Source organism: Haemaphysalis longicornis, unplaced genomic scaffold (assembly GCF_048455015.1).
Source record: "Haemaphysalis longicornis isolate Haplotype H1 unplaced genomic scaffold, Haemaphysalis longicornis Haplotype H1 scaffold_2, whole genome shotgun sequence".
Classification (NCBI taxonomy): domain Eukaryota; kingdom Metazoa; phylum Arthropoda; class Arachnida; order Ixodida; family Ixodidae; genus Haemaphysalis; species Haemaphysalis longicornis.
The window spans coordinates 280,540,253-280,568,226 of record NW_027526295.1 but is presented as its reverse complement, the minus strand read 5'-3'; the positions used below and the strand labels follow the sequence as shown (position 1 = coordinate 280,568,226).

Genomic DNA, 27,974 nt, shown 5'->3' with positions numbered 1-27,974 from the left:
AGTAAGAAGGTGGCTGGTACGGTGCTACCTTTTCACCCGTTTTATTCATTATCTAGCCTAATGGTTTAAATTTTGTGCTGAAATGGTCATGATTGTTAATATAACCTTTTAATCCTTCCAATAATTGTATTTTGTTTGTACGATCCATTTAACGTGAACTTAAAACAGACACCGCATTTCGTGAACTTTTATATGGGGACGCCTGAATGTCCCGTGTAGTCCAAGAAAATCGCGGTCTCGTAAACACACACACACGGGCACTTCACACGCATGCCCACGCACATACGCACCCACTCCCACCCACGTGCGCACAAGCCCACAGCGGCCGCCTCCGACCACGGTCGTGTACACGTAAAATGTTACTCACTAAGAGCTGCGCAAATTGCCTGTCCTGTGAAACGCATTGGTGTATAACTGAATACGAGAGCCCAAAACATTTTCTTTCAGAAAGGGGGGGGGGGGGGGGGGGAGTTTAGCTTTCACACGCCCCGCAAGGGCATGGTGTAAAGGCGGCGCGAACGCCAAAGTGGAGTCTGAATGCCGCTGACAAGGAATTCGTGAAGCCACGCAAAAAAAAAAAAAAGTCAGCGTATTTACGAGTGACGTTCGTCAAGGGAGCGAAAAATATTTAGCCACGAAATGGTTGCAACGAAATGGAAAATTCCTTTCTCATAACTGACATCAGTGGAAAAAGCGGCAGTGATGGATGGTATAATACTCTTTTCCGTACCTCTGGCACGCATCTTTATGCGGAAAGGACCCATAAATCGCGAGCTGCGTACGAATCGGGGACGGATCGTATTGACGAGGACAAATGCACCGCCGTTCGCTACATGAAGTGGGCCCGCTATATACGTGAGTGGCGGCCGGCCAAAACATTTTGCTCTACCCATGGACGGATGCACACGAAAGCTTTAGGACAGAGAGCAGAGAAGGAGGAAACGAAAGGGGGTTCGGAAAGAGCGTCGTCTGCTAGCGAGCAGCAGATATGCAAAACCCACGCACACGCACGCACGCACCGCGCATTACCGCTTCGTCGGCGGAGTGCGGGAGCTTTTACCGGGTACGGACAGCAGACAACTCGACCTGGACTTTCCTACTAACACACAGTAACCTAAGTGGACCGACAACGACGAGTCAATCTGTGTGCGTATACAGTATGGCTTGCCAGGCACGCACGTTCGCTGCGCTGGTAGTGAGAATGGAGGAGTAAGTAAAAGCAAACGAAAGCTCCATTTGGGAAGGCGGGAAGATTTGAATGCGCCGGCAGCAGGTCCTGTCGGCGTACCTGGTCGGTCGGTTTCAGTGCTGACCATTCGCTACAGTCAGACGCACGTCTCGGGGCTTCCTGCGTGCCGCCCGCCCGAGCGAGCGTGACTCGAGGCACGCGACGCACCAATCTCTGCGCCACTCAGCGCCAGAATAATTGCCGCGTAAACGATGAATTCAGCACGAAAAGCGCTTCGAGCGGACGGTGCCGTGTGCAGCGACGCTCAGGCACGCAGTGGTGTGTATACAGTCCTCGGTACTTTGGCGCTGCTTTCGAGGTCTGCGCCGATTTGCAATGAAAAGTGACCCCGCACCTCCGCGCGGAAAAATAGGCAACATTATTTGTTTCTATGGAAGCGGCCAGTTGTCCTTCTCTTTTGCACGCTCTTCATGCTCCCATTTTTTGCGGCACTATTGGCTGAAAGTAAGGGTGGAGAATTTTACGAAAATGACAAAAGCTCAGTGCGTGCCGCTGTCACGGCTTAAAACAAGTTGTAATAGGAAGTGGGCTTGTATTTTGCAGGTATAAAATTCTGGGTATGACGCCCGTCCTTCTTTTTTACTTCTACTCGGCACAGGAAGCGTCTAAGTTATGTTTTATCTCCCCAGTAATTGCATCCCAAGAAGCAGAACTCATTGATAGCAAGAGCTTTCAAGTTTATCTCTTTACTGTCGATAATTCTTTCCACCTCACTTTCTCTACCTGTATCTTTCTAATTTCCTTTACCTTGTGCGTCCGTGCGCGCGCGCGTGTGTGTGCCAGCATCAAGGTCACGATATTTATGTTCCCGCATGTTATGTCAACTACACTTATTTCAATTAATTTGACTCATACTGCCCCCCAGCCCAGCTTATCCGGAAATCCATTTCCCCAGCTTCTTGTCCCTAAGTGTTAATCTGATCATCCCTTTTGTAGTGTGAGCTACACTAACCGAGCTTGAGTAGTTTCGCGTGGCTCCTGGAGAGCCGTGCTGCGCATGCGCGAGGAGCAGTGACGTCACACGGCCACAGAACGTTGCTCGCTGCCCGGCGTCTCTCACACACCCCACGCGCTCAGCGTCTTCGCCGACCTCTGTTCCGCACGTGGCGGCCCGGTCCACTTGATGATCATGCGAGGAGTGGCCGGGTGTCAGCAACACCGGCGTGCGCCTGTGAAACCAGCTTAGCTCTGGGGCGATTGGTGATGCTGCGGCGGAGCCACTTGATAAATATACATGTGTCACATAATGCGTATACCGTGTGTGCGTCACTTAAGCAGCAGTATGCAGGGTAATCAAGCTAGTCCTAAACAACCTGGAAAGCTAATAATAACCAGCTGAACCTTACTCACGCTACGTATATGCTGGCATAGCCGAGCTAAGCCACTGCTAATTTTTTCTCGTGATGCTTTGGGCTGACCTGAATTTTATTTCAATGTGTTTAGTAGGACACCATGCTTGTGCCCGATAAGTCATAAGTCATCGCCGTGAGTACCTACAGGCTGTAGACTTTCTTTTCAAGCTAAACTTCCATTGTCTGACTTGCGCCGTCGGTGGTGGCGTACGCCTAAACGCCTTGCAGCAAAGCCAACTTTATCCACACGCTCTTCGGGTGCAGTGTTCGCTCTCCGTTCGCAGTTGGAGTGGGCGGGCGTGAGCGCGTGCAAGTATCTGGCTATATCATGCCGCAATGGGAGCCAATCTGCGTCGTCACTCGCGTCACAGCACATCGCAGGTGCGGTCGTTCGCTCTAGACGGGCAGTCCACCTTCTAGCGTGGCACGGGTGGTTCGCTCGGTGGAAGAGCGGGAAGTCATTGAAGAACTACACGTTCCCGATAATAACCCCCCCTCCCCCCCCCCCCCCAAAAAAAAAATCTATATACAATTACGTATACCAGCCATTTGGTTGGGGTAAATCTTAACGAAAAGAAAGGGTTTAGCGTTGGTTGATCGATGGTTTTGCGTTTTGATTTCGGTCATTGCGTTTTGGTTTTGGCAGAAGTGTTTTAATTTCCGTTTAGCGCTCATTTCATTTCATTTTTTGTCGTTTTTAAAGAAGATAGTCTTTCTTGGGCTACTTAAACGCAGAAATTTCGGTCTGCCTGCCTGTCTGTCTGTCTGTCTGTCTGTCTGTGACTCGATTCAGCCACAAGGCCAAACTGAAATAAAATTTGCGCAATTGTCTTATTTACTCACAGTCAAATCTAAACGTCTAAGTCCGGTGTCAGTGTTCATACTTGTCAACATTGTTGAACAATAACAAGACATTACGAAATATCAGGCAGAAAATTAATACATAAGTGATGGTTGCAGTGTTCCTTTATTAAAAAATTCATGAATGCTTGGTTTTTGCGATAGCAAATGAAATACTATATCAACGGCAGAAAACCGTCGCCTGCTGTGGCCAGCGCTACCTCCTGGCGGCATTTAACAAATCAAGCGGCAATAGCCACGGAAGGTTCCACTAGATGGAATCCACGTTCCGCTTGGAACTCTCGTGCAGTAGGGTATCGCGATTCTATAAATGATGTAGTAGGGTGCCTCAATTCACGCGCCTCTCCGCCTTCCGGCAGCGCTGACATCGAGACACCCGACTTGGAGCAGTGGAACGCGGTAAATTGCAATTTACTTGAGCAAACATCTAGCGTGTTATCTTGGGAGGAACGAGACGGGAAAGGAACAGCATGAGAGGTGAGCAGGAAAGAGAAGGGATGCATTTACTTGCCAGGGTCGCCAGTCGACTATCGTCTTTCGGTGACATTTACAACGAAAGGAGCAGATTCGCGGTCATTTTTTTCTTGGTGTTGTTTTCACTGAGGTGAAGCTTCGCGTGCACCCGTTTTTCCCGAAAGGAAAGGGTTCGTTAATTTTTTTCCACATAAGACATGTGGTACCGTGCTTGTAATGACTTATCAGTGCTTGCTCACTGCATCCCACCCCATACTATCTCCACGCCCGATTTCTTCGGGACGTCAGTAGCATAGGTGGTGAGAAGCACCCTCGTGGTGGCATAACGGGTGGCGTTTATTGGGGCGACAGCTACCCACTTGTTGCGAAGCGTAGATGCCGGTAAAAGCTCGAGCAACTCAATGCCGACGGGGTAAAGCGCCAATGGGTTGGAGTAAGCGAGCTGGTGCCACTGCAGTAGTTTGGTGTCATTGAAAAGAGGTCACACGCCGTGGCCTTGCGCTTAGCAGAGCGATATGAAATCGGCCAGGTAAACCGGAGCCGAACACGATCTTAGGTTCTCAGCACGCCTAAATGACCAGCGGTATAGGTTCATCGGTAATCTCTTGAAGGATGACGGAGCATGCGTCTTGATTGATTGATTGTAGGGTTAAACGCGCCGACGCAACGCAGGCGATGAGGCGCGCCGTAGTGGAGGGCTCCGGATTAATCTTGACCACCTGGGGGTGTTTAACGTGCGCCAAAATCTCGTACATACGGGCGTTTTTGCTTTTCGCCTCCATCAGAAAACGGCTTTGGCGGCCGGGAATCGAACCCGCGACCTCATGCTCAGCAGCGCAACGCCTTAGCCACTGAACCACCATGGCGGGTAGCATGCGTCTTGGTGATTTACAATCCTGGACCTCGCGGACGTTAGGCCGAGGAGTGCTACGCTGTAAAGCCCCGATTTAAAAAAAAAATAACGAAGTGAGGCAAACAGACGAAGAGGTGAGATGTTGCATGTATGCTACTCTCATCAACCCACTGGCCGCTGTGTAACGAAACTTCATGTTTGATCAAGCGATAAAAAAAAATACGGACACACAAAAAAAGGGGCAACCATTTACCCTGTCGCCTTTCTTGTGTCCGTCCTTTTTAACGCTTAAACAATGCCAAGCATTCAACAACTCGCCAAGCGACAAGTTCTTCACAAGTAAACTTCGTTATTATAGCTTTCTTCGTGTGTCTGATTTTTCTATATACGTTTATATGTTTTCCTGAAGCTGCATGCCCCGTACTCATCACAAAATTTATTTTTTTCTGCCTCAATGATGGCGCTAGAGCAAGACTGAAAGATGCCTGAAATTGTCAACAACCCAGAAGCAAATTGTCTGCATCCAGGGAGTTTCTACGCCCTAAACGGAGCGAGCGCTTGGTTACATTTCCTTTAACCCAGTGGGAAGCAAAAGTACAAGCAACGACTCCATTGCGTAGTCATAGAAACCGATCCGAGTGCATCACGGCCGACAATTAACGCCACGGTCGGCTCCCGAAATTACTTAGAACCTCGCAGAAAGCTCGTGCGCGTCTCAAGCGTAAGCACGGCGGGACTTGCTCTAACAGCCCGCATCTGTCTTTCTATTGCTGTTGCGCGCTCCCACGAGGCTCACCTTAGAGAAAAAAAAACGTTAGAAAACATAAATCTCGGTTTGTTCCCAGAGGGACGTCCTTATTCGTGCCCCGGGCGTCTCGAAACATTGTGCAATAATGGGCCCCTGTTCGCTGGGAGCAGCAACCCGTACTCGGCGTGCGCGAGCCTCGAGAACTCTGCCCAGAGACGAACTCAAGAAAAAAAGAGGAGATCAAAGGAGGATTGGCAGCGGTCGTTTTTTATAATCAAGGACGGAAGCATTGTCCCTCTTGCTCGCGAGCTGTCCTAAATTCAAAAATTTCGTTGCTTACGTCCCCGTAGCATTCGTGTTTACGCCTCTCGCTGTAAAGCAAAGCGAAAAAAGTCAGGACTGAGTGTGGAGAGTGACGTACACTCACCGTTGGCGATATATCTCGGCGCTTGGCGCAGATCGTTTTTCAAAAACCCGGCATCCGCCGCTGTTTGACGGTTGTTGATCCCGAGAGGACCGAGCGAGCAGCCTCCTCTGAGTGGATATCGGGATATGTATAGTGCATGAGCCTCTGCTTCAACGAGCAAGTTTATAGCGTGTAACGGGGCAAACGCTGCGTGCTCTTGTGTTTTCCCGCGACCGAAATTTACTGCCGGAATTCTCCCGAGCAGCTGCGAGCAACGAGCTGGTTTTGAAAGTCTTTTCTAAGAGGCCTTGTCGACATGCCGTCTAGGTGGATGCTATGTTAGTGTTTCTTTATAGGGCACGTGAACTCGGCGTTCTTCCCAAAGGTATTTCAGTGGCTTGATTTTTGGGCAATATTATATTATATTTCAAAATTTGTTTGTTTAATCGTTACGGGTACGTTGACTCGTAATTCATTATATGGCAATGCCGCAACATTCGTTTGTGGTGCTGCAAAGGTAGGAGTGAGTGCGTCGTAAATTTTCCAGGGAGATATTGTAGTGAATCCTCTATTTCTAAACTTCCTGCGTCAAAACAGGCAGACTATCTATTTTCGCAGTTATAGACGCAAGCGGCACTTTTATTTCCTGTTCAGTGTCGCTGCCTTCGTTGTTTGTAGTTTGCGGTGAGCATATAGGCAATAGGCAATGGCTGTAGCAGTACAGCAACGAAAACGTAACTTCGAAAGGTATTCTATAGTTACTAACCTGTAAGGAGGGTGATTGCCTGGTTAGCGCTACGAAAAGTCCCGGCTGCGGCCGCCAAGTGACCTCTGTCTGGAAGTTCACCGTTTCTCTTGGGCTAAGCTCGACGGCTGCGCCCGCGCATTCGCAGCTTCTTTGAAGCCAGGAGTGATCGGCAAGCGGATAATGATGGCTCCGAAATGATCGTCAGCACGACGATCTGCTTTGCGCAGAAGCATGGGTCCATGAAACCGGCATGCTAGCAGTAGTTCAACCTTGGTTAGCGCTGCGAACAGGCCGCTACAACCAAGAAGCATGACGAAGTTTTTGCAGCTTTATGCACCGAAGCTATACTTTGGGGTATGAGGCGCGCAGTAGTGGAGGAGTTCGGAATAAGTTAGACCACTCAGGGTTCTTTAAATTGAGCAAAATCTTGAACGACGAGTGTTCTCGCCCATCATCCCCATCAGAAAAACAGCTGCAGCGGCCTTTATGGAACCAGCGTCCTCGTGCTGAGCAGTTCGACGCTTTTAGCCTCGGAAAGGAGTAATGTGATTGAAGTCTCATTACACATGTCACAACAGTGAACAGCACAAATTAATTATTCTGCAGTGTACGCTACAGAGGGAAGCAAGGAAGCAGGGGTTATTTGTGCTGTCTTCCCTTCGTTGACCTGCGTGGTGGCTTCGCAGGTGGCCTGGATGTTCATGGAGAAGTTCACCCTGCTGACTCTGGCCAAGAGCGTGATCACGCACAACTCGCGCTTCAGGGTGACCCACAACGGACACCGCACTTGGCAGCTGCACATCCACGACGTGCAGGAGCGGGACCGCGGGGCTTACATGTGCCAGATAAACACGTCGCCCATGAAGTCCCAGGTCGGCTACCTCAACGTCGTCGGTAAGTGACGCCGCGAGAAGAGTTTGTCCGTCGGCCATTTTTGCGTCACTGCCTCATACTCCATGTCACGCAGCCGCATGGTCCTGTCCGGTATAAATTATTACGCAGCCCTATATTAGTACTGTGTGCCTAATAAACTCCTGTGTCTTTTTCAGCACGCTAAACGACAACCTCGGACCCCATCTCATCTTTTTTCCTCGGCAGACAGTCAGTCACTCCTGTGTTTCCTCTATTTTCAGTCCTTTCCATCACACGAAGATCGATGTTCCACCTTCTTTCCTTATTTTTTGCTGCGGTGTTTTCCACACAAGTTTGTTGCATCCTCCAAGATGCTCGCTTCCTGTGCCTGAGTGTTACACCTGTCATCCCTTTTCCCATTGCACTCCGTCCTGCCCAAAAGTTATCCTTCGATTTTGTCGGTGAGATTTACTTGCATATATCTTCAAGGCTACGACTGAGACTTCCCTGCACACACCCTGCTGAACGCTTTCCCTATGCAGAACATGAACCAGTGACCACCCGGATTCGCTGAACATGACGCGTCATTCCTATATCTCGAGTGGCCCAACTATTCCCCATTTACTGGAGGAAGGAGTGACTACATCTTCCATATTTTCTCTGGCTAATTTTTGCTGTTTCTAAATAAGAACTATGATCGATCACTGCCATCGCCAGCCCTGATATTGGGTACCGCTGTACTCACACACAAGCCCGCATACAATGTTGGTGAAAAAATTACCATCCCCTCTTAAACAAAGTTCAGGAGAGCGCGAAGGCTAAAAGTGCTTCCAGGCTTCGCTCAAAGTGCGTCTAATCGATTGTCAAACCTTCAAAGACCCAAATCGCGAACGAAGAGTGAATTTGTGCGACGACTTTTTACGCATGTACTAAGTAAACGCAACACGGATTGTGTGCCCTTTCTGTAGTCCTCTTTCCCGCGCTGTTTTATAACTCAGTTAAGTAAACGCATCTGCGTACGAGGTAAATGTATACCCATACGGGGTTTATGAGATAAAAGTATACTATTGTACTCCTCCTGCATGATCGTTGCGTATATTACCTTATCTAAAACCGTTCGTTTTTCGCGATTTTCAATTAACCGTTTTGGCACAATGAAATTCCGGTTTCACACACGCGTCGTGTGTCCAGAGAGCTCACCAGACCTTTTCGGCCGACCAAGTGGCCTACGGGGAATTTTTGACAAAACGCCATCGGTCCCACTAAAAAAGCTTTCGCTAGAAAAACTGGAAGTTGCTTGCCAGTAGTCATTGAAGCTGTAATTGTCACCCTGCAGTGCGCGACGCTGACACCGGGTGCGGAACACACTTCACGGGACCAAGAACCCAAGGGTCTTTACTGTTCAGGAAAAAGCGAGAGCTGGCAAAGGAAGGAAAAAACACCTTCAACTTATTTTGTAGCACCACGTCGCGGCTGAGCGCAAGGCATAAACCCACACGAAATGGAAAACAAAAAAACTATTGTAATTTTCGTCACATCGGCGTAATTAAGGTTGTCGCGCCGCATTGGGGTCCGACCAAAATCGCTTCTGCTGACCTATCCGCTGCGCGCAGCTTCCAGGGCATTTTCCCGTTGTCACATGGAATTTCTTTTTGTTTTAAAGGAACCCAAGTCTTATTTGTGGCTGTATTTCTGGGGTTTAACCAATGTAATTCTAAAGAAAAGCTGCAGCCCTAGTTTGTAACGAGCTACAAAAAAAAAGCATCATGCGCCCTTTGCGCTAACTACCATTATGACGTCCCACTGGTTGGCAATGCGCTTTCATGCTATCCGAATTTCATTTTTTTTTACAGCAAAGCTGTCTACCTCTAACGGCCAACGGTTTCATCTGCGTGGGCAAAAACGCCGAGGCCCCAAAGACGCCGAGCGCATGCGTCAGGCGAATCAGGCATACAGCATAGAGCTCAGTATTCGTTTGAGGAAACAACAAAACAAGCATCGAAACCGCATTATAGATAATTGGGCGCTGTGGACAACGGGACCCTCTCATCATGTGGTACTGGCAAAGATTTTATTTGAAGACTGTTTTTGAAGGCTAGGCAGGACTAGTGTCACTAAGTAGAGCAGATCTCGCCCAAGACGCCGACCGCATGCGTCAGCCTACGCAGGGCCCAGCATTTGCCGCCAGAGAAGCTGAGCGTAGCGTCAGTAGATGAGGTAGCTGAGTACCGCCACTGAGGCACGCAGGTCAGCAAAGGCGGCCATTTTGGCGCTTATCGGTGTTACGAGATTGCTGCATCTACGGCGTCGCCGTTAACTTCGACCGAGTCGTTTGTGAACAACACCACCGAAGATGCAGCAAAACGACATCTTTGGACACACTTCTGCTGCCGAAATGCTGTTACACGCGTTATATTTGATTCGCATTCGCAACGACGTCAGCTGCACGCAGCGGCAGAGCAAGGTGGACAAGCCAAGCCTAAGAGAGTTGACGGAGAGTTGACGGACAAATGCCACGTAATGCGAACTGACCAATGGCCATGGTAGCGGCAAGGAACCATCGGAAAAAAAAATTGCCGATACTCTGTGCCCATATCTACAGGCACTAGCCGAGCGCAAGCGACAAGCCAGCCGACACGATGAGAAACATTTCATACCCTCCTCTATCACCATTTGTAGTGGTTTACAACAGCTTTGCTGGACATCGAATGTCGCAGGGCGGGATGGTGACCAAGTTTTAATGCGTAGCATTCTTTGCTGAGTACCCATGCAGCCAGGACCGTGCAACACCCTGCATTTCCACAAAAATGCTGAAATCGCGAAATTTCACCCTGTAATCGCTATAATAGCGTAAATGGAGATAGCTGGTCGGACGAAATTTTGAAAAACTAAAAAATAAGAAAATTATAAAAAAACTACGTAAAATGGCAAAACGTACAACGCGTGGCATTTCCACAATAGTGCCGATTGCGCGAAAGTTTCACCTCTAATCATTATAAAAGCGTAAATGGATATCATTGGTCGAACGAAATTTTTAAAATTAAAAAAAAGTACGAAAAATATAAAATAATTACAGAAACTAGCTAACCGCGTAACGCCCTGCATTTCCACATTGATGCAGATTTCGCGAAAGTTCCAAATGTAACCGTTATAACAGCGTAAATGGAGATAATTTGTCGTACGAAATTTTGAAAAACTAAAAAAATTGGAAAAATATTAAGAATTACGAAAAATGGCAAACCTTATAACGCTCTGCATTTCCACAATAATGCAGATTTCCCGTATGTTCCATTTCTAATGGTTATAAATCTCTTGTCGGACATGATTTAGAAAAACCAAAACATTTTGCTGTAAAAAACTCACAATCAAGGCAAACGTCTTAAGAAAGCTACGCATTAGTAGATAATGCTCTGAATTTCTGCAGCTTTTTTTTTATTTTACGCATTCAGTGGTTACTAACGACTTTCTTTGTTTTGTTTGTGTGCGAACAGGTCGGACAGGTTAAACATGTGAGCATGTGTGCTTCCTTTCAGCCCAGAGTCCTCGTGCCCAAATGGAAATTATTATCTCTCTCTCTCTCTCTCTCTCTCTCTCTCTCTCTCTCTCTCTCTCTCTCTCTCTCTCTCTCTCTCTCTCTCTCTCTCTCTCTCTCTCTCTCTCTCTCTCTCTCTCTCTCTCTCTCTCTCTCTCCTAAATTTATAAATTTAGGCCTGTGTAGTTGACACTGCGCAAAATGACGCTACTAGAAAAAATGGCGCTTTGAACGTGCTCTTGTCGTTAAGAATGGATGTCAATCGGCCTGTCAATCTACATTTTTTACAAACTGTAGTCTTTTTTTTCTGGTAAGGTAACTAGGCCACATAGCGGTCTGTGGTGTCACTTTAAAACAATCGTCAGTACTAGATATCGTATGGTGACGAGTACCACATATTCTAAGACATAACGTTCAAGGCGCTTCCCAAAGCTGGGTGCGGCTGTCTTCTTTGACTATGGCCCCAAAGTTCAAAATCTATGACGTTGCACCTGCCAAGGCTACGCCTGGAATATGGGGTGCGCCATAGTAGAGGACCATCTGGGGATCTTTAACGTGGGCCGAAATCTCGTCACACACGTATGTTTTCGCTTTTCGCCTCCATCTTAAAGCGACCAAGCCGCAGGGATCCAACCCGGGTCCTTGGAATCAGGAGCACAACGACTTATCCCCTGAGCCACCGCGGTGGGTAGCCAAAAACTCGCACATGTTGAAGCAAATATTCCTCTTTTGTCACTTACCGTGTGGCTATAGAAAAAAAGTTTTCTTGTACGACGCGTCCGTGCTACGTTGCTCAAAGCGTACTTAAACTTGGCTTGTCTTAGTCCTTCATAACCTAGCGAAACAAAAGGAAAAGCAGAGGGGGTGTTCTGCGGACACAATTCATAACGAAAAGCTAGTCCGGGCGATGGGCTTCACTGCCTCACTCCAGTTCGCTGGATCAAGAGGTGTTAAGGCAGGCTCTGATAACGCTATGATGAGCACGACTCGGTTCAGCAGAAAATGTTCGAGGATTTCCGCCTGCGTTGGATCAGTAATGACAGAAAATCAGAAAGGTGGCTTTTGGGCCGCGCGTGAAGGAGTCTTTTTTTTTTCGCTGATGGCCTTTCTTTTTGCTTTTATTAGTGGATTTCTTTCTGGCGCTGCCTGCTGTTGGTCACGACCCATTGATCCTGGCGATAGCAGTCACAGCTTAGCTAAGCTACAGCTAGTTCATTGGGAGAAGAAACCCTACCCACAGTACGCAATTATACACGAAAAAATCGGAGGCAACGATATCTGGTTGTGCCCACTTGTTTATTTTTTATTTGTATTTCTTGTAAAATACCCCTCGCCGTTACCGTTTGGTTTATTGCCTGCCATTTTGTTTTCGATTTGTATTTCATCGGTAAGATTAAATGCGCGCCTCCTGCTTCCTTTGGTTTTTGACCATACTGTACGGACTAGGAAACCTGTTCACCCTCTCTCTCTCTGTCTCTCTCTCTCTCTCTCTCTGTCCTCTCTCCTCGTTCCCTGCTTATACTTATCCCTCCTGTGATTCTACTGACTTGCGCTCATCTGCGCGATGGTTTTTTATCCTTCCTCCTCACATGTACCTTCTTTTCTACCTCCATGAATAACCTTTTTTAAAATGCAGAGCATTTCTTTAACTCACGATATCACCCGTTATAGGCATCCGTAGTAGTCCGCATGGCTCGCCTCGACATGCCCGGCTCAGACGTTTCGCTACCGGCGTGATCAACTTTCGATAGCGCGCCCAGGCACGTTTCAAGGACACTCTCTCCCCTCTCTCGGACTCAACGTGCGCCGAGGCTGCCAATTTTACTGCTGACGAGCGCTCTCTCGTCAGCAGTTGCCACAAGTGCAACAACATTAACGTAACGCAAACTACTTAACGTCGTGCGCCCCCGGAAATGCTCTGCATTTGATCGTGCCCCTCGCGAGGGGGATGTTTCACTGCGTCGCCATGCGAACAGTTTGCCACGCTTTAGTTTCGAGTTCGCCGCATCTTTTTTTCTACACTTTCACTATGCAGTACCTTTTTTTGTGCCTTGCTTTTATGTTGTCGCTGTCAAAAGCGAATTAAACGTTGAATAAAACTCAAGCAAAGAGTTTCCCGCAGAACGCGCATACGTGACGCCCCAGCCACACTTGCGTGATGGTTTGAAATGTGCGCAGTCCCGCCAAAAATTGACGAGAGTCAGACAAGCGACAGCACCGAAGTCGCCGAGGGTGGTGACGTGGCTTTGCGTTGCATCGCTCGTGGCACACCGGAGCCAGAAATAACCTGGCGCCGGGAGGATGACGACACCATTGCACTCAGTCCTACTACAAAAGGTTGGTCGCTCTCGATTATGCACGCAAACGCGCACGGCGAGTCTTTTCCACCGTGCAATTAGCAGCTGAGAGCAGCTCGGGATCGGTAGGTGCTTTACCAGGCACCGCGTTTATTTATTTATTTATTTATTCATACTGTAAGCCTATTCAAAGGCTCATACAGGAGTGGCACAGTGCAAAAATACGACACTTTGACACATCTCTACAAAGGTCTTTAGCATACAAGGGCTAATGATGGCGATGCATATTTTTTATTTCACAGGCTAACACACTATCATTGATAATCAGAGATATACAATATTTCAACTTTAGCAACAAACATGTCCACAGAACGCGCTTCAACACCTTCGCTAGGTAATTTATTCCACGTTTCTATGGTTAGTGAAAAAAATGAAATTTGAAAGTTACTATGAGGAACAAAAGGCCTTATATTAAAGCTATGGCTGGTTCTACGTGAATGACCTTTCAAAAAGGAGGCCAAAGATTTGTATCTTTTTCTATGTTTATGGCGCCGTGATAAAGAAGATAAAGGAACTTTAAGGATGACACGTGTCTGCAGCATTTTAATGTTGGTAGGCTAGCTTGGTTGTGGAGTGCGGTTATGCTATCGTACCGTGAGTATTTCGAGTTAATGAAGCGGAGGGGCATATTTTGTATGTGTTCTAACTTATCAATGAGGTATGCCTGGTGAGGGTTCCATACTACGCTCGCGTATTCAAGAATGGGACGTACGAGAGGTAAATAGGCTGCTAGTTTTGCTTTAGGAGGCGCCGCTGTTAGTTTTCGTCGCAAAAATCCCAGTTGTCTCAATGCTTCAGCGCGTATATTGTTGATATGTATATTTCACTTTAAATTTTTAGCAATTGTTACGCCTAGGTATTTCACACTGTCCGTCTGAGTTAAAATATGACCTGTTAGATCGTAATCAAAGCATAGGGCCGTTTTTTCTTGATTATAGTGATACTTTTTTTGTTTTGGTTGCGTTAATTTGCATCCCCGATTTGGCCCACCAGGCAGAAATGTTAGCTAGGAAAGTGTTTAGTTTTATTTGATCATCAATGGTCCGCACAGCCGTATAGAGTAAGCAGTCGTCTGCGAATAACTGTAGGTTTGCATGGCACGAGAGAAGGGGGCGGACCGTAATTATTGGTCCATTTCCTCATCATATGTACTCTGAGCAAAACATACTCAACTTTCTATTTCAGCAAACTTAACTTTAAAAATTTATGTGATTTGCTGGGAAGAAAAACTGGTAGTGAATTTCTGTTCGAGACTGAAAAACATTACTGCCGTTGGTTCTGTTTGATATGGTAAGAGGGTCTGCGATAGCAGCGCCAGGCCGGCTGTACGATAGATCTTTGTTGAACTAACTTCACTTCAACCCGTCCCCCTTTCTTCCTCCCTTCTTCCAGCCCCTTCGCCGCTTTGCCCTCCTGCCCATTTTCCGCGAGGTTCCGCACAGAAAATTCCGGCGCCGAGTCTTTGCAAACTGACGCTACAGCTGCCAACACACTGCAGTAAATAAATAGGAGATATATCTCAAATTCAGACTAAAATGCCCTTTAAGTGCTCCGAGTAAGTTTACCTGTACTTACTACGCACCATTCTCGTACTTTACAAAGAAGGTGGGGGGTAGTTGGAACGTAAAAATTAACAGACCGTCTCAGCGTTATTTCACCACCTCACAAACAACCACTTGCACTACGAGTACGGATTCCTGGGCGAGTAGGTGTTGCATTGCAGAAAAATTCATAACAGACACCACGGAGCGCTAGTTTCACTAGTTTTTAATTTAAAGACACATCAATATATATCCACCCTCTTCTCCCTCTCACCGCCATTGTCCACGTGTTGCAGCCACGCGAAGAAAAGCCGACTCCTTATCTGTTAAACTTAACGACAGCACGCCCACACACATCGACCCCCCTCTAACAATCATTTCTGCCTCCATAAATCTCTCGTACCGACTGCTCCCTATGTTTCGCTCGGACAACGCATTACTCAGTGGCACGCATCCGCAGTCGTGGCAGTGGACAGACAAATGACCATCCCGGTGGTTGCTAACGTTTCGTCTGTGCCCTCTTCGCATGGCTGCAACACGTGAGCAATGGCGGTGAGAGGGCGAAAAGTGTGGATGTGTACTGATGTGTCTTTCCAATAAAAACTAGTTGAAAGTAGCGCTCCGTGGTGTCTGTTCTCTTTCCTTGTCCTCGTCCGCATGCGCTACGAATTTTTTCTGCACTTGCACTATATGTGTCCCTCGTGGACTCGCAGTTCCCTCGGTGAAGGGCACGTGGCTGAACATCACGAAGGTGTCCCGCCTCCACATGAGCGCCTACCTGTGCATCGCCTCCAACGGCGTGCTGCCCGCGGTCAGCAAGCGGATCGTCCTTGAAGTCAGCTGTGAGTGCCCCTCAAGTCGCCGGTTAAGAGCCGTGCCAGTGAGGTTTTGTTATGTAGATAACGCGATGCAGTCATTCTAACAAATTCTCACTAACATTTTTTTTTTTTTAGTTTCTCGTGCAGAATGCGTGAAGCGAAAAGCCAATCACATTTTTCACAGCATTGTCTGCCTGTGGAGCTCGCTTCCTTCAGACAGATTTCTTCTTAACTGTATATCCTTGTCTCTCTCCTTTTCGGTGGGTCCATGCAATCCATACCCATGTTTTTTTTTTAATGATGAGGATTGCTTTTACTTTAATATAATTGACAAACGACAACAAAGCATTATTTCCGACATGGTGAGTTTTGTCCGTGTGCAATCAAATACCTCAGCGAAAAGAATACAATTAAGAGAAACGGAAATAGGCGTTAAATGGCGAAATCCAACAACAAATATGGATTCGTTACGGCTGTTTTGTGAGGCCTTCAAGACCATAAAGCGCCGCTAATGCTAACGAACTCATTTCATGCATTCCATTGAAATATAAAGGGCACATGAAGAAACGTTGGGACATTATCTGTTCAATTTATCAGAATAAACAAAAGGCAAGTACAACATGTACATAAACATACTAGTTAAAGATACGCAACAGTTACATTGTCAAACCGAAGACAGGTATAAATTAATGAAGCAAAAGCAGTCTAATAACATGAATTCATGAGAAGTACCGGAAGCACTTCAGTATCTTGCCATGCATTCCCTTCAACTAATTAACTGAGGACAGTTATCAGAGCGCCATGGATCATTCGATATCGGTAGTAGTACGACAAAACAGTCTAAAAATATTCTAAGCGCTAACACTAACATATGGGCAAACTATGTTTTGGAACCTGCGTACTAATTACCAATGCAGAAAAACTTCTTCAGAATAAGAAAATATGCCTTCCGATTAGACCCGGAAGATCGTAAAAATAATAGGCTTTAAAATGAAGGAAGCCTGCGTGGACTAATGACCACAAACATTTCCAAGGAGTAGTCAAGTGTTTGCTGTTTTCCCCGAAAGGAAGGAACACAGTGTCAGTAAATTTGAGGTCTTTTTCTCCTTCCTAGGATTCACTTCCGCTGCCGCCTATCGCTGGGAGTTCAACGCAGAAAACATGCTGGCAGTTACGAACAGATCAAGTACAGAGAATGTATACATTCCCGCCGCAATGAAGCTTATGGTGCCTCCCATGGTCTAGCTGGCATCACGCAAATATCACGCCTGCGAACAAATAAAGGTCAAAAACGCGGTACACCAAAGACCCCTCTAATCATTGAATAAAATTTATGTACCCTCAATGAGGAAACAAAAAAAGAAAAAATAATAAGCAAGTACTCAGCTCTCCCAATATGTGTGCATAGACATCATATTTAAGCGCAGTTTTCGATTTACTCGGTATTGAGTACTTGTTTAAACCTGAGCACGAGGACGCGGGTTCAATTCCCGGCCGCGGCGGCCGCTTTTCTGGTGGTGCTGAAAAGCAAGAACGCCCGTGTGTACGAGATTTCTGCGCACGTTAAAGATCCCCAGGGGGTCAAAATTAATCCGGAGTCCTCCACTACGGCGCGCCTCATCATCTGCGTTGCGTCGGCGCGTTAACCCCTACAATCAACCTTGTTTAAACGTTACAAATTTCTTCCAAAGAGGTTCAGTCATTACCAAACATTTTTTTTTCACGCTGCATTGTGCCTACTATCGAATTGGGAAACCGACAATACGCTCTTTTTTCATCCCCAATATACAGGTCCGTTATTTTAGAGCGCGTGCATACACTGCGGAAGCTCATATGTAACTGGAAAGATGACTCAAGAGTTGCATTTCTTACGGAGATTTGCGCTGCGAATATGCGCGAAGATTTGCGCTTCTTACATTGCGAATCGAACGTCCCCCAGTCCTTCGTGTGACACGCAGTCACTTATTTTCATGCAGTCGCGCCCATGATCTGGATGCCGAATCAGCTGGTCGGCGCAAGCCTCGAGGCGGACGTAGCTCTGGATTGCAACCTGGAGTCACACCCAAGATCGGTGACCTACTGGACCCGAGGCGCGGATCACGTGATTCACCAAAATGCGAAGTACTCGGCGGTCACCATGCAGCAAGCCATGTACAAGGTGCAAATGCAACTGGTAATACACTGGCTCAGAGCGGAGGATTACGGCGAGTACCACTGCATGGCCAAGAACACCCTCGGTGAAACGCAAGGCACAATTAAGCTATACGGTGAGTAGCACAAGATAAGCAAGGACCCGATTGCGTGACATGACAAAATTACAAATGGCTATATACTAGCTAGGATCCTCAAGTGGTCATACTCTGTGGGAGCTGGCCCAAAGCAGACAATGTTGTGTGGAAGAGCCAGCCAATCCTTGATCGAGCAGGCAGCTTGAGTTGTTTCAGCTTCAGTTTAATCCAATATGTGTAAACTGTCTAAGAAACCTGCGGTAGAGTAAACAAATTCGGATATTTTAAATAAGTTTGCGTGTAGAAGTTGTTGATAAAACAGTGAACTCGTTGTCAAAGATTCTGTGAATTCCGTGGCATTTTTAGGACATAGCCTTCACCGGCAAAGTCTGTACAAGCGTAGAGAGAAGTGATATACCAGTGAAACCCAGAAGGGCGAACAGCACGACTACTCTTTTATTAGACCTAGAGTGCTGGTTCAGTGCTAACGTGTTTAGTGTTGCTGTAACCAAATAGCCGCGAAATTTTTCCTGCTCTGCCATATCACTCGTAATGGTCGCCTAATTGGGACCGAAATTCAGGGTCGCTTACGGTATTTTTTTTTTTTTGGGGGGGGGGGGTAATGGGGGAGAAAGCCATGGGCAACATGCGACGCAAGTTTTCACGACAGTTCTGAAAAGCCTGATAATGCTAGAGGCAAAATTTGCCATAACTCCGCACATCCTTAAAAAATGACCCGGCCTGCTGAACTAACACCCCATTCTTTGTTTTGTCACTCCCAGCTTTTATCTAACCTGCCCAACTTAATCCTAAGACCAATGATGAGCCGAAAACACGTCAAACTCGGTAGGGTCATTGCAAGTCCTTTCAGTGGCGCATCTTTCTACAGTTCGTTCTAAATTCTAATATACTGGTGTCAGAGCACCCGTCACAGCCCTACCCGCCGTGGTGGCTCAGTGCCTAAGCCGTTGTGCTGCTGAGCCCAAAGAAGCGGGTTCGATTCCCGGCCGCGGCGGTCGCTTTTCTGATGGAGGCGAAAAGGGAAAACGCCCATGTGTTCAAGAATTCGGCGCACGTTAAAGATCCCCAGGTGGTCAAAATTAATCCGGAGCCTTCCGCCACGGCGCGCCTCATCCCCTGTGAAGCGTCGGCACGTTAAACATCATAATCAGACAATCACAGCCCTCTTTATGACCAAGCACCTGCCTTTCAGCACAAATTTAGCTGTAATAGCTGTTATCGCAGTGTTCAGCACTAAACATTTTATGAAGGACGTATAGAACAATCAATTTCATGCATGCCCGTCGCCGCTGCGCCCTCTTCTGTGCTGCTGCGTGGAGAAGCATGACCCGTAATTTACTTGAAATAAATCTGGTGAAAAGCTGCTCATGACATCAATATTAATTCAGGAACGCTATAAATATATGAAAATACACATTGCGGTTGCCCCTTCGACCGCGCGCAGGCGGAAAAAGAATCGGTAAACCTTCTCCGAAAGCCACCCAAAGAGAAGATGGAAGCGGAGATTCACAAGAAATCCCGCCAAAAGATCCAACTGACCTACCGTGTGAAGATGTTTGCTCCCACAGGCCCATCTCTTGTCCGATTATTTTCTGGCGGTGCTGCATTTTCTCTCTTGAATTAGTTGCCCGGTGGTCTTAGCGCATTCCGAGTATCGGAAACTTCTGCAAGCATAAGAATCATCGTGCAGGTGACTCACAGAAGGTATTATTTTATTTTCGACAGAAACATCGACCAGCTCCTCGGCGACGTTTGACTCAAAGCTGGCTTCTCAGGGATTGCGTGGGACGTTACACGACGAACAACAGAGAAGTATTCACAACTGGCCCAGCTCTGGTAGGTGCTATTTTGTTGTCACAACTGCAAGAACTAGTCTTTGCAGTTTTTCAGGATTTTCCCCTGGTTTAGCTTTGATAAATGAGCTATTTTTCCCCCAGAAAAAAAGATATATTATTCCTTTCTAAAGGAATTTGAGAGAAGCGCGAAAGCTAAAAGTGCGTCCAATCTATCGTCAAGCCCTCAAACCTCCAAATCGCAAAGGAAGAACCAACCCGTGCGACGATTTTTCGCGCACTGAGTAAACGCATCTATAGAAACCATCTGAATGTATACCGATATGTGGTTTATGAGATAAAGGTATAGTATGGTACTCCTTGTTCATGATCAATGCATGTAATATATTATCTAGAACCGCTCCTTTTTGCGCGACGTTGAAGTAACCGTTTCAATGGAAGTCCTGTTTCACGCACGCGTCTTGTGTCCAGAGATCTTATCAGAGCTCTTCGGTCGACAAACCGGTATATGGGAAAATTCATTTGTTTTCTGACAGAGCACCATCGGTCCCACTAAGAAAGTTTTAGCTTCAAAAAAGTTTATCTCCTTGATGCAGTGTGAAGCTGAGCATGCAGGGTACTGCGGGAGGGGAGAGGGGTTAATACGGCAGCTCAGGTTCTGCGCCCTTGGGGTAGCATAGGTTGCGCAAGAACAAGACAGATACTAGGCGCCCACACACAGCCGCAGTGATGTACGCAAAACGTATACAGCAGAACCCCGCTGTTACGTTCCTCACTGTTGCGTTTTCCTGGCTGTTACGTTGTGTGCCATCGGTCCCGGCATAACTCCCATAGGATATAACATATTGCGAACCCCGATGCAACGTAGCAACCTGACACTCCGAAGCGGATTGGGCACCGCAATTTCGGCTTTTGATGAGTCTTGGTCCGGCTTTGTTACTGAACTGGCTACACGAAGCCGCAAGCACGGCCGCTGGATCAAAGCGCACAAGGTGCGGCCTGCTGCGTGGAGCCGCCGCGCATTGGCGAGGGAGGGCGAGCGTTGTTGACAGTTGCGGCCGCAAGTTTCGCGGGGGCGCTAGTAGTAGGGGACACACCGAAGAGGCGCGGTAAGGCGAACGCGGCATTTTCGCGCCAATTTCGCGCCGCGGAATGAGGTTACATGCTCCCAACAAATATAGTCGTGTTCAGCTTGATGCGATCTGCCTCACAGTCCAGCTAGGTAGTTAGAGCGGTCAGTTAGTATGCCGAAAAACTGCTGTGTTCCACGGTGCACGTCGAACGCAAGGAAAAATCCCGGTTTGAGCTACCATGAATTTCCATCAAGCGCTGAACGACGACAAGCGTGGCTCAACAACATCTCCCGGCAGGGATCTGGTGGAAAAGAAACGAGGTGGGTACCCAGTGACCACTCTTCGGTTTGTTCCCTTCACTTCACCGAAAATGACTATAAGAAAGGCACCAAACTGCGAATGCTCCTGCCAACTGCTATCCCGACGGTGTTCCCCAATTACCCGTCCTATATGCAAAAGCCAAGCGCTCCAAGGATAAGAAAGTGGCCTCGAAGAGAAGTAGCAGATGGCGGTTCATCAGCTTGCGCGAAAAATAGTGCACGAAATGGCCCAGATGAAAGCATGCATGAAGATGTCGAGCCTGATCTCTTCGGAGATCAAGAACATGTTGCACCAAGCGGGTCTTCGGAGGGAACGTGTGACTGTGCATTGCCTGCTGATAGCATGTGCCAAACCAGTTCATGTACGGATAAAATGTCTCAAACAGACCTTGACCTTAAGCGGGTGATACAGGATGCGAAGAAAACGACGAACCGCCTGCAGCGGAAAATTTCCCGTCTCAATCAGTCATTGCAGACGCTCCAAAGCCAGCACGATACGGTTCGTGAACGGCTTCAAGCTTTCGAAAGCAACAAAGAAATCGCCTGTTTTATGAGTGTACTAGTAGCCGCAGACGAAGGCCACAAAACCGCCGAATTTATCAAGAATCAAGTGTCCAATTTCGCTTCCAAGAAGCCAGCGTACAGTGAATCAATTCTGAGGGAGTGCGTGCTCTGGAAAGCGTGCTCCAACAAAGGTTACGAGTATGTAAGAACAAGAGGCCTGTTCAAGTTGCCTTGTCGTGCCACACTACAGAAGTACATCGGGCACTCAACAGGCGAAATAGGCGTCACATCACTCATAACAGAACGCCTACGCGCAGAGTTTCAAGCGCTACAAGTCGAACAAGAAATCTTCTGCTCCCTAATCATAGATGAAATGGCGATACAGCAGAAAGTTATGTACGATCGCCAACTTGATAAGGTTTTCGGCCTCGTTGACATGGGTCCTCAACAGCAATCATGTGCAACACCTGAAGTGGCGAACAGGTTATTGTGCTTCGTCCTGCGAGGGCTATCAACTGCCTATGTGATACCAGTTGGGTACTTCTTTACCCGGTGCCTCAGAAGTGAGCAACTTCGTTCTATGACAATGAATGTCATGAAGGCAGTCGAAGATGTGGGTTTCCGTGTGACAAGGATTGTTACCGACAATCACCAGTCAAATGTTGCGCTCTTCAAGAGCCTTTCTGAGGACGGAACGCTTGTGCATGTAGTGCCACATCCATTGAGACAAGGTGATCCTCTTTTTTTGTCTTTCGATCCGAATCACCTCATCAAGAACCTCAGAAATAATCTTTTGGAAAGAGAGATGATGGACGGAGATGATCTAATTCAAGGTGGACTGTACTTGAAGAAGCTACTCAGCATTCAGTCACAGCTACTCGTAAAGCCAGTGAGGTTCCTAACACAGTCACACGTTGAACCGAACAACCTAGAAAAGATGAAAGTGTCAAGGGCTACGCAAGTTTTCTCACCAGTCGTAATAGCAACGCTTGAGTTCCTACAAGAAAACCCGCAATGCCACCCTGATGCGACAGAATTTCAGGACTGTTTGCCCACCATCACATTCATGAAAATGGTGTCGAAGTGGTATGACCTTCACAATATTGGCGCTGTGAAGCCGCGCGGTCAAAGTGAAGAACCATTCTACTTGATCGACGACGACCGTCTTTCGTGGCTTGAAGTAGACTTCGTCACGTACATCGAGGAGATCCAGCTTTCTGCTGGCAAAACAAAAAAGAAAATGACGAAAGAAACATGCGAGGCAACGATAATGACCACGAGGTCAACTGTGGCATTGATTCAACATCTATTAGACAACAAGTAGGTTTTCCTTTCTTCACCTTTATATTCTTTATCGCAGTTACGTATATGTGCATTGGCTTAGGTATCAAAAAACTTTTTTCCAGCTTTCGCTACGTCTTGACCCGTGCCTTGAACAGCGACCCCGTGGAGTCCCTCTTCAGTTGCTTTCGACAGTTTAACGGAGGCAACGATAGAGTTGATGCTAGAACCGCGGTCTTCACAGCCGAAAAGCTGTTAAAGGTATATATGGTGCCCGTTGGAGAGCACACCCATGTAACCTACGCACTTTTTTTCCCAGGTTGGAATCCTCCAAGCTGCTAAGAGTGGAAACGCTCCCCATAGCTCCGAAACAAATGCACCTCTAAAACTCAAAGCCCGAGAAGGCAACACCGCGGCCGTGCCACTTGCCGTCGTCCTCAGTGCCAAGCGGCTTTCCTATGAGCTGGAAGTCTTAAATGTTTCGCTTGCTGTGCCGGATGACCTCGAACTAGCACCCCTAGCATACCTGGCCGGATACATCGCGCGTGCTTGTGAGGAGAAGGTAAGGACGGTTATTTTTAAGCTTTGCACTATTTACTGCATTCTTTCGAACGCTGCGCTAGCGCGTCAGCCAGTCGTAAACAATGTTCACTTCACTTTCGCCTTCCTCGAATGTTAACCATAATTTGTGAACCAGCAGTTCTCCCTCTTTCTCATATTTTTCTCTTTTTGCCCTCCCTTTCGCCACTAAAAACCAAGGGCAGAATTCCAGGCTGACCTCGAGTGAGGAAAAACTCAGGTTAGCCCAAAGCCAGGGTTCCGGCCCGAATCAGGACGTGTGTCCCGCCCCGCCGGTGTGCGACCACTGTAAGGGTCCACACCAGATATAAGTGTATGCCACTCTTTTTGCCCCAGGACGTTCCATTCCCCACTGTTACGAAATTTAGATATTTTGTTAGCTAAGCGAAGTAAGCAAAGGAGCCTACATACTTCGTTGCATAGTACTTTTGATGCAAATTTTACTTGACTTGATTTTATTATTTGCAGTTGCCGTGTGAATCATGCAAGGTTCTCCTGCAAGAGTCGAAACCGTGTGGCAGCATCTACGATTTAGTAAAGAAAATCGATAACGGACAACTTCGGTATCCCAACATGGAGATCGTGAAAATTTGCAAACTCACATGTGACTTTGTCAGTGAAGTGATGAAAGACACTGAAGTTCGAAGGAGTGGAAATCTGTGTAAACTTCTTCACTCAGCCCTCCTCCCACATTTTGTTACCTGCCCTGCACTACGGTGTGGTTCGAGCAGCCCTCAGCACACGAACCACCTCTGTGATGTTTTTTTAAAAAAGCTGCTTCGACCACTGCTAGCTAACTGGGCAGGGAATGTGAGTGCCACTGTGCAACGTCTGGTAAGGCTGGCACACAAGCCCCTCTCCAGAAAAGTTCTACGCCTTTGAGGACCATGGCACCTCCATTTTTTTACCTTATAATGCAGGCAAAATTGTTCGGCTGTATTATAAAATATACTGATCTTTTAGAGATTGTAGAGCTTCAGTTAATAAACGCATATTTCATTGTAAGCGCAATTCCCGGCATTTTCATTATTTCCACATGCACAGGAAGGAAGACATAATTTCACATTCAACAGTCTTCGAACGGAAATTATGCAGAATGATGCTAATTTAGAGTTATTACAGCTCCTAAAATACTCTGGAATGAATTGAAAGCTTATGTAATCCACTGTCGCGGCAGCGGACAAAGGCAAACATAAAATCGTGGTCTTTATTTAAAAGGGATTTTAACGAGAAGCTAAAACGTTGTGCTATATTTAAATACCATAAAAGGGGTCTGTGAAAGTTCTTTCAAGTCCTTTTGTAAAATAATATGAAATACGTGTATTAATCCTCTGGCCTGAGGACGGGGCAAACCTGTCATAAGCATGAACTTAAAGTTGACTGTCGCAGAGGCGGGCTGGCTTAGTCGAGGCCACTCCGTCTCCCTTAATAGCGATAAACCATTTGCCACAAGGGAATAGGTCCCGTTTTAGCGTAGAACAAAGCACTGAGCGGATATCAAATTCAGAATGTCCGCTTGCAGCACGAAGAGTAGCGAGCGCACACCGCTACTAGCGCGCACACCGCTACTCCGCCGCTGTTCACTGTCCTTGACCGGTGGCGCCGCGGTGGCAGGCGAATGAACTAGGCCTCTCCCGCTGTTTCGGGCGCACGCAGCAGGCCGCACCTTGTGCGCTTTGATCCAGCGGCCGTGCCGCAAGCGAGTTGGAAAGGTCGTCACTAGACGGCCATCCGTCGTAAGTGCTACCACGATCATCACTGAGCTTACAACAGAAGTTTCACTTCGGAACGCCGGAAGTGCGTGATGTTAGCGCCGCCACACTGTTGTAATGGCGCCGTGCGGCGTTTTTTAGATTAGGTCAGTTGGCAAAGATGGCGGCCTTCCAGTACCGCGACACGGGCCGGTGCTGCCGCCGACCAGGCGGTGGCGTTGCTGTAGCGTTAAGATCGGTCTCGGCGCGTCGTCTGCTTCCTTCCTTGCTACTCTCAGCGCTTTATACATCACCAATACCGTCCCTTGCGCCAGTCCTTCTACACCGCCCTTCTACACACTGCGCTTTCTACACCACCCATACAGACGGTCGGAACGACAAGCAAGTTGTACGGGGATTTCACGACGCCCGATTTTGTTGTCGACCTTCACGAGTAGGGTGATGGTGAGCGAGTAGTACAGTTATTTTACGACGACTAACGTGACTTCACGCCTGTCTTAATTCCTCTTGGCAACACTAAATGGGCACATAAAAATGCAAAAAAGACCGCCAGCTTTGGCGGAACGGGCAGAAACCAAGGTGGCAACAATGGAGCTTTAGATAGGGGGTGATTTAACGACGCCAGTTAGACGCCGGCCCATTTTCGTGGCTTTCCTCACTCTTACGTTTTCCCGGCTGTTACGTTTTCTTTTTTCGGTCCGGTGAAAAACGTTTAACGTGGTTCCACTGTATAAGGTCGTATACTGTAACCATACGGGGCATCCAAGAGGCTCGACAGGGCAAGGACCCAGTTCGCTACCCACTCCCCTATTCCTTTCGGCTCGTATACGAGAGGAGCCATCGACTTGCAGCGATGCTTGCTCATATTGGTGGGTACCACTCTGGTCACCGCTTACTAGCTGACCACCGTGGGCACCGAGAGTAAAGGGAGGGGGGGGGGGGCGGATAGAGAAGAAAAGAGCACCCATTAACCCATTACAAAGCGCAGCGGTGCATCGGCCGAGATAGTTCGTAGTGGCAATACTAGATGGAACAGCGGGAGGTATGCCATAACGGTTTCCCTTCGTACACAGGAGAATGGGTACCGGAGAAAAAGGATATCTGGCTAATTCTATAAGAAAGGTAGCAAGGAATGCCCCTTGGCTGGTAGCAGAGAGGCTACAAAATTGTTACGAAAAACTGAAAGGTAGGTCAAAAGAGGCTATAGTCTGACTAGCGCTATGGCGGTGGAAGGAGAGGGCGCGGGGAAGAGTGCCAGTAATTGCACACGAGCTTTCTTGCATGTTGGTTTCACAACGAGCAGGCATTCTGGGCTGGATTGCGTTCTATCGCTGATGGGTGTGCCGCGTTGCACAAGGTCGCCCGGGCAGTTTGCTGTTTCTTTTTTTTTTTTTCGCTTTCAAATATACGCTCAATTTTTTTAAGGAACGCGTGTTAACCAACTGCCTTAAGTATTTCACGTTAAAGAACATCATCATTGCTCGTAGGCCAGCTGATGATCAGTTTGTATAGACACGCCTTTTGTTGCTTCCTGCGAGGCTGAGGGGAAGTTAACGTTTCTGTGTAATGCTGTAGCATTACGGTAATAAATAGTGCTGCCCTTTTGACTGGTTCAAACTGTTGCAAATGTCCTTTCGTTCAATTTTTTTTCCAGCAATTGGAAACCACGCCGGGTACCGCAGTATCACCAGTGCGACGCTGCTGTTCGTGCTCCTTGTGGGTGCCTTATCAAGCCTCGCTACTGCCACCTCGTGACCGACGAAGAAATCACTTTCTAAGAGTTATGTATGATTGCGCTCTCTAGCGCAATGCAGGACAGGCAGACTGGCAACTTCATGCTTGTGTGTGTATGTGTGGCACCAGCCGTGTGTGAACGTCCGTACAAAGCATCTTCTGAACATGCTGACCCATCACCAACCAACCTGTGCAAAGAGTTACGCGTATTTGTGACTGCTAACATATTTCGACATCCTTATCAGGAAAGAGCGATAACTTTGGGCACCTATCCACAAATCCAGCTGCTTCTCTGTGCGAATTTCTTTGGTGGAGACACACTAGGCCCTGCAACATGTGCGCCGGGTTCAGGGCTCTGGCTGCAATATTGTTTGTCGCGTACAATGTAACTTGTGCTCAATGAACGCAGTCGTTCCTCCGTCATGCTGGATGCTTAAGTAAATTCTCCCTCCCTCTTTCTCCCACAAGCACCCGCACACGCACGCCCGCAAACCGGCCCCCATACTCACACACACAGACACGCACACGTACACCACACACGCACATACATGCACACACCATGCACATACAATACATACAGACACATACACACGTGCCCACACGCACGACTGACCAATAAAGGTGGAGGAGGGAGGAGGAATGGCTTTAATGATGAGGAGAAGTCAGCCTGGCAGTGTCTGTATGAGTTTTTGTGTCATCGCTTCCAATAAAGGTTATGGTATGAGAAGCACATAGGCATCACACATAAAGCGTCTAGGTACCAATCCGCATGGGCAGTTAATGGCGCTTTAACGCGGTAGCGTTATTAGGCTCATTTCTGGGTTTTTCCGTGCATGCTAGCCGTCCGCTATCAGCCGTGCTCGTATAACGTCAGCGGAAGTACGTTATCGATGCTAACAGGAAACTACAATTCAGGCAGCCAGATACGAGGGCCTGCC

At 47.6% G+C, this 27,974-nt stretch overlaps 1 protein-coding gene and 1 pseudogene across 4 annotated transcripts in view; both read left to right on the top strand.

The window, feature by feature from the left end:
* LOC144170762 (lachesin-like) overlaps window positions 1–27,749 on the top strand; it is a 52,127-nt gene extending 24,378 nt beyond the window's left edge. Inside the window, exons 2-7 of one of the 3 annotated variants that reach the window (XM_077700746.1) lie at window positions 7,378–7,585; window positions 13,254–13,412; window positions 15,687–15,815; window positions 17,768–18,058; window positions 19,766–19,876; window positions 26,957–27,749. In XM_077700746.1, coding sequence (XP_077556872.1) covers window positions 7,378–7,585; window positions 13,254–13,412; window positions 15,687–15,815; window positions 17,768–18,058; window positions 19,766–19,876; window positions 26,957–27,057 — 999 coding nt within the window. In that variant the 3' untranslated portion in view covers window positions 27,058–27,749. Of the gene's footprint in view, window positions 1–7,377; window positions 7,586–13,253; window positions 13,413–15,686; window positions 15,816–17,767; window positions 18,067–19,765; window positions 19,877–26,956 lie in introns of those variants that run through there. The other 2 variants (XM_077700747.1, XM_077700748.1) reach the window with 2 other exon arrangements.
* Window positions 23,099–24,514, top strand: LOC144170961 (uncharacterized; annotated as a pseudogene). The gene is made up of 3 exons (XR_013322704.1): window positions 23,099–23,272; window positions 23,331–23,573; window positions 24,059–24,514. The product of XR_013322704.1 is annotated as an uncharacterized LOC144170961 (transcript).
* Window positions 27,750–27,974: the final 225 nt, after the last annotated feature.